Here is a 6,163-nt window from a genome sequence, read left to right as displayed (position 1 = left end):
GATTTATATCAGTAATTTCGTTCAAAAAGTTAAACTATAATTTTATATATATATATATATATATATATATATATATATAATACATTTATATCTATACATATAATAATTATAATAATAAAAAATGTATCTATTATTTAAAAATGTTACAGCCTGTAGATTCCAGTCATGAATTCAACAATTTCACTTCGGTACAGTAGGGGCAGTATGAACTCTCAAACGCTTGCTCCCCATATGCACAAAAGAAGAGCTTCCGCTGCTGGTCACAACGTGCGTGGGTGTAACGAATCGAAGAAAGAAGAAATAACACCATTCCTTCACGACGAAACACAGGTAAGTGTAAATACAACCCGCGTTCTCTAAAGTATTTTCAGAATTTTACATTATAACCAAGATCTCTGTTTCAAATGTAGTTTAAAATGGCTTTTTAACTAGTTAGGTTTCATTGGTGAGTATAGTGTTGCGTCACATTTAGAACTCAAATAGAACATGTCCGAGTGGGCCTAACTTACTGTTGTTTTGCCATATCACCCACCCCTACGTCCCCTTTAAATCTTTCATAAAATTATGTAAGTGTATCGAATTATATCGAATCGAATTGTATCGTTGGCTGTCATCTAAACATCCATTCAGTCTATTGCCTCTATTGTTTTGTGGTGTAAACGAGCCCCATTCAGTCTCAGTCTCCCCTGAACACATTTACACTCTCTTTGTCCTGGTTATGGCTCATAAATATGATTTTCTTTGTATTTATTATAGTCACTAACAAGTGGCTAATCACTGCCTTCAACCCCTCGTTTCATTGTAATCCGTTCAGTTGTTTTCTCCGAGTGCTTCCATAATGGCCGCGCATCCGGGTTACCGCCCACAACGTGACGTTGGTGAAAACCCTCTATTCTGTTTTTAGAACTTGCCAATCCCCTAACTTACACCTTTTCAGAAACATATCAAATGGCTACCATGTCCTTACACAACACATGGTCTGGTCTCAAGTGGATAATTGCTTTTGCTTATTTTATTCACAAACCATACTTTTTCACAATGTTAGGGCGTTGTTGTTACATGGAGTTTTAGGTTCTCTGGCTAAACTGGCGTCATAAAATTTGATTGTATTTTAGGATGAAGCCAAGTCGGAGAATCTATTTACAGTCCTGGCGAGCTACCAGACGCACTCTCCACAAGTCGCTCGACTTGTCGAGACTGTTTTTCAAGATGGCTGCTGTCGGTATACGTGTAATGTACTGTCTTTATTAAGTATCTTCTTACACACCTGACTTTTGAAATGGGATGTCTGAACTGGGAAGATTACAATGCAGTGTTGTGGTTGTCTCATTTCTAGGTAAATGCTTAGAATTGATAGGTTGTCGATCACTAACTTTTCTTCTTTCCTTTCAACAGTATGTCTTACGTCGTTGTTGAATTCCTCAGTGAAGGGAGTGTTGCTGTGGTGGCTAAATGTTGGACGTATAAGGAACTAACGGTATATTATCAGATTATTGGCTATTGACTATTTTCTGGGGGTGTCAGTATGTACTGTATTTTGGAATTAAATGTTTTTCATGAATTTCAGGATGAGTATTGTTACTGGCCCGCATGCAACCAGACAGCCAGAGCACGAAGAGGGGAACAACCTGATCCTGATACTTGGATTTCCAGGCAAGTCAAGGTGTTTCGTGGTGTTACAGGTACAGTTGTATTAATTTCTTGACCTGTTTTTGCTGTGCATGCTTAAAGCGTTGGTTCACCCAAAAATTATAATAATGTCAGTAATTACTCACCCTCATGCTGTTCCAACCCCGTAAGAGCTTCGTTGATCTTCTGAACACAATTTAAGATATTTTTGATGAAATCTCCTCCTCTCTGGACCTCTAGTGAGTTTACGTACTGCAACACAGCTACGTAGTCTTACTACGTAAACTCACTAGAGGTCCAGAGAGGAGGAGATGAATAGTGGAATAAAGTCGTTATTTTTGTTTGTTTTTGCACACGAAAAGTATTCTCGTCGCTTGATAGACTTAAGAAGAGCCACTGTAGTCACTTGGACTATATTAACGATCTCTTTAATAACTTTTCTGACCCAGCAAGTTACAGTGTACCTGAAAGCCTATGGAGTGAGACAGCTCTCAGATTTCATCAAAAATATCTTAAATTGTGTTCAGAAGATGAACGAAGCTCTTACGGGGTTGGAACAACATGAGGGTGAGTAATTACTGACATTATTATCATTTTTGGGTGAACTAACTCTTTAAGTACTTTTTTTTTTTTTTTTTTAGCTGCTAAGAAAGCAAAATACATTGCATCGTGTAGAATACTTGTGAAATGTTTCAACTAATCCTATATTGTTTGTACTTTCCCTAATGTTCACATTTCTTTGTAGCTGACTTTAACCAGGCACTTCGGTGGTTGAGAAAGGCTGAAACGATGTCAAACGTGGAAAGTGCAGAGGATGGGGCGGTGCTCTCAAAAAGGACATCAAAAAGGCCAGCAAAATTTGCTTACAGCAGCGATGAGGGTATTTACAGTTTATTTATTTATTATTACATGCTGTATCCCTGACTGGTTTGTTGACTGGAGTTTATTGTATGCTTTTTAGATGAAGACTCTGCGGAACAGGTCCTATATAGTTATAAGAAATCCAGAGGTATGATATTAAATAATTGTTCAATATTTCTCTAGCATGCCATGCTTCACAAGACTGTCCTCTATAAGAAAATCGCTAGCATGACATTTTTGGAAATCACAAAAGTCCCGTAAATTAATGATTAACCAAAGTATCTTGGAAATATGTATCTAGATTTGTCCCATGGACCACCAGAGCTGCCTCTTACACGGAAATCTTCTGCAGGACCAACACTCCCTCCACCTCCCATCTGCATCTTTCCGCAGACAAACACTATGAACAGTAAGTTAACAATTTTTGCATAAGCTTTGTCAAGTTGTGCGGATCTATATTAAAATATACCTTATGTTGACGACTTTTTTTTTTTTTTTTTACACAGATCTTAATCCAATTAGTCCTATTCAGCCTGAGATGTCTGATGGTATGATTATGTTTTTATTGTTGGTTTAATGACTTTGAAAATCTTGTTTATTTGTAAGTGTTACAGTTATCAACCTGGTGACACACAAGAAATGTAGCCTGGTGATTTGAACTTTGGTAGTTCTTGTTTTATAACATGCTTGCATTTTGTATTGCATATGTGCACACAGAAACTGCCAGCTGCTCCTCACGTGTGTCAGACTCTATCAACGCCTTAACCGAAACGGTAACAGTAATGCAAGGTATGTAAATTTTTATTGTGGGTAAATTTCAGTCATGTAATAACTGCAATGTGTTATCTTTGCACTTTATACATTTCTGACCTTCATTTTAATGTCTTTTGAAACAAGGGGAAAAAAACCTTGCTGCATACAGCAGTGTACCAGGTTATCAAACGTGAGTTTAATATAAGTGTTACTTTTGGTAATAATTGTGTGGATGTTCCACAGCACAAAAAATGCATGTATGCTTGTCTAAACAGTTTCTGCTTTACAATTGGTTCATGTTTCAAAATATAGATTTCAAATCTATAAGACAATATCAATATTAAATGCCCTTCTGCTTCATTTAATTTATATTTCAAATGAGAACACCACTTGTTTTCCAAAACATTGTAATTACACTAGAAATTTACAAAACATTTCTATTTTTTTTTATTCTACACATCAGGGGCTATCATGCTGAGTCGGTCTGGACTACAGGACAAAGCTGTGGAGGGACTCATCACAAATGTTTTAAAACATGCACCAGCCCACAGTAAACTACAGGTACAAAAATACACTTCTTGTGAGCATTTCACTTAAAAGACTCTGGCAATCGACTATTACTTGTAGGGATGGGCCAATACCACTTTATGGAATGAGTAGCAGTAGTATTTCATTTTTTGTACTCGCCGATACATACAGTGTACCGATACAAGTTTTTTTTTTTTTATTGATTTTTTTGGCCAAATGAGAATGTCTGAAGTGAATTTCTTTGACGATGGATACACTCTAAAAAAAAAAAAGGTTCTATATTGCACCAAAAATGGTTCTTGGCTCGTAATCATAGGGGAACCTTTTTTAGTGCTATATAGCACCAATTTTGGTGCTTCAGTGGTTCTTCAGCGGTTCTTCAGAGGTTCTTCAGCGGTTCTTCAGAGGTTCTTCACCGGTTCTTTGACTAAGGTGCTATATAGCACCTCTGAAGAACCGCTGAAGAACCACTGAAGCACCAAAATTGGTGCTATATAGCACTAAAAAAGGTTCCCCTATGATTACGAGCCTTTTTTTTTAGAGTGTATATCCTATTATAATGACTTTATCATAAAATATTCAGTTAAGATCATGTTTTTGAACAAAATATACATAGGCTACATCGCATTTCATACCATGAAAGAGAAAGTCTGGTATCAGCCAATCCCTAGTTACTTAAAATGGTTAACACTTACTTACTTGTTTGACATTAAAACTTGAAGGTCTGTTCACTGAATTTATTTAAATTGTTTGTCTAGGTGCTGTCAATCCCAGAGGTGGCGGTCCCGCAAGAGATCAACCAGGAATTCAGTGACACAGATTGAGATTCAGAAGATTAAGACCTTTTTTAAATTATATTTTTTTCATTTTTTGCTTTAATGTATATAGTTGTGTTAATGTTATCACCCATTTATTAAAGTGTCTGTTAAATTGTTAAATAAAATCTGTTCACTGAATTTATTTAAATTGTTTGTCTAGGTGCTGTCAATCCCAGAGGTGGCGGTCCCACAAGAGATCAACCAGGAATTCAGTGACACAGATTGACATTCAGAAGATTAAGACCTTTTTTAAATTATATTTTTTTCATTTTTTGCTTTAATGTATATAGTTGTGTTAATGTTATCACCCATTTATTAAAGTGTCTGTTAAATTGTTAAATAAAATCTGCAAAAACACTTTTCAGTTCTTTCAATTATTCTACAATGTTACAAACATTAGTGAATGTTTAAACATGTTTTTACCAATTGTTTGAGTAAAATGTCAAGATTTGAACAGTACTAGTTGAAACAAACTTAAATTCTGATGTTCTGAACAAGAACCACAATTATAGATGTTGCTGTGACAGTGGCAGGTAAATAAACTGAATGAACAACTGTCAATAAATCCACTGAAGAATGAATATATGAAAAACTATCAAAAGTCATCAAATGACCAATCAGCAACCAACGATACGTTGAAGCAACGTACTGGCCACGTCACAGCAACGTACTGGCCACGTTACAGCAACGTCATCCAAAAGACGAATCGACGACCAAAATTAAATAACGTTACCTCAACGTACTGGGGACGTTATCACGACGTCGGTTGGCGACGTCGTAGCGACCTCTTTTGGTGTTTCACTTTGACGGTTGTGGTGACGTCATATGCTAACGTAAGCGTGACTAAAAACGACCAGCACGTGACGTCGTCACAACGTCAAATTGTTTGCTGGGTTTTGCTTAATATGATGTTAAGTGGCAGATCAGTGGGCTAGCTGCAGTTGAATATCAAAATATCTATGAATATCATAGTGTAAAATACTATGTGGAGGACGCAAGAAAATTTTATAATTATAATATTACCGTGGTAAACCTAACTATAAACAAATATCACTTTGTGTTGTTGGTCAGATAAAATGACAGAAAAAAGGAAAACGGACATTAGATCATTTTTCAGTGCACCAAAACGCCAAGTAAGTACAAAACGTTCCCATGTTAAGGCAATTCAGCTTTAATTAAGGCAAAACATATTTTTAAAAATGGGTGCTTATCAAAATTCTAACGTCACAGGCAAAGGAGACAGAAAGTAGGCCTACTGAGGGACAGGGAGATCAGGGACAGTCAGCTATAGAGTCTCAGGTAAGTGTGTTGAGCTTTTTTTTATGTTTTAATGGATGTGTGGCTGTTTAGCAGATGAGCACCACTGGTTCACAAATGTACAGTATGATCAGCAAATTTAACAACTGTTTTGAAAAAAAAAGAGTCTTTATTTATTTAAGTTTTGCTATTGGGTTGGAAGAGGTAGTTATTATGAGTATGGAAAACATTTTTTTTCTGTTCTAGGAGTCAGACTGTTCTGAGACAGTGAGAGTAGAGGAAGGGTCAGAACCAGGGAGAGAGCCAGAGACTGCAGC

General features: G+C 36.4%; 1 protein-coding gene across 7 annotated transcripts; it reads left to right on the top strand.

The window, feature by feature from the left end:
- Window positions 1-233: 233 nt before the first annotated feature.
- On the top strand, window positions 234-4,946 carry LOC307126249 (uncharacterized protein). Of its 7 annotated transcripts, XM_079816702.1 has the most exons (13): window positions 236-330; window positions 1,116-1,235; window positions 1,396-1,477; window positions 1,568-1,682; window positions 2,079-2,196; window positions 2,375-2,509; window positions 2,591-2,638; window positions 2,792-2,899; window positions 2,997-3,038; window positions 3,208-3,279; window positions 3,374-3,433; window positions 3,707-3,804; window positions 4,530-4,946. In XM_079816702.1, exons 4-11 carry the CDS (start codon window positions 1,569-1,571, stop codon window positions 3,379-3,381), a joined length of 645 nt encoding a protein of 214 aa, XP_079672828.1. In that variant the 5' UTR covers window positions 236-330; window positions 1,116-1,235; window positions 1,396-1,477; window position 1,568; the 3' UTR covers window positions 3,382-3,433; window positions 3,707-3,804; window positions 4,530-4,946. The 7 variants fall into 7 exon arrangements, with proteins under 7 accessions (XP_079672832.1, XP_079672827.1, XP_079672828.1 ...); XM_079816706.1 differs by lacking the exon at window positions 2,079-2,196 and having other exon boundaries at window positions 234-330; window positions 1,568-1,653; XM_079816701.1 differs by lacking the exon at window positions 2,079-2,196 and having other exon boundaries at window positions 234-330.
- Window positions 4,947-6,163: the final 1,217 nt, after the last annotated feature.

The sequence above is a fragment of the Gobio gobio genome, assembly GCF_949357685.1.
Source record: "Gobio gobio genome assembly, chromosome: 5".
NCBI classification, from domain to species: domain Eukaryota; kingdom Metazoa; phylum Chordata; class Actinopteri; order Cypriniformes; family Gobionidae; genus Gobio; species Gobio gobio.
The sequence above is the reverse complement of the archived record's forward strand: the minus strand, read 5'-3'. Positions and strand labels throughout refer to the sequence as shown.

Coding starts and splice junctions, on each gene's coding strand:
- LOC307126249 (XM_079816701.1), top strand. CDS start 1,117: ATGAAGCCAAGTCGGAGAATCTATTTACAGTCCTGGCGAGCTACCAGA. Junction 2,639..2,791: donor TAGTTATAAGAAATCCAGAG/GTATGATATTAA, acceptor ATATGTATCTAG/ATTTGTCCCATGGACCACCA. Junction 2,900..2,996: donor GCAGACAAACACTATGAACA/GTAAGTTAACAA, acceptor TTTTTTACACAG/ATCTTAATCCAATTAGTCCT.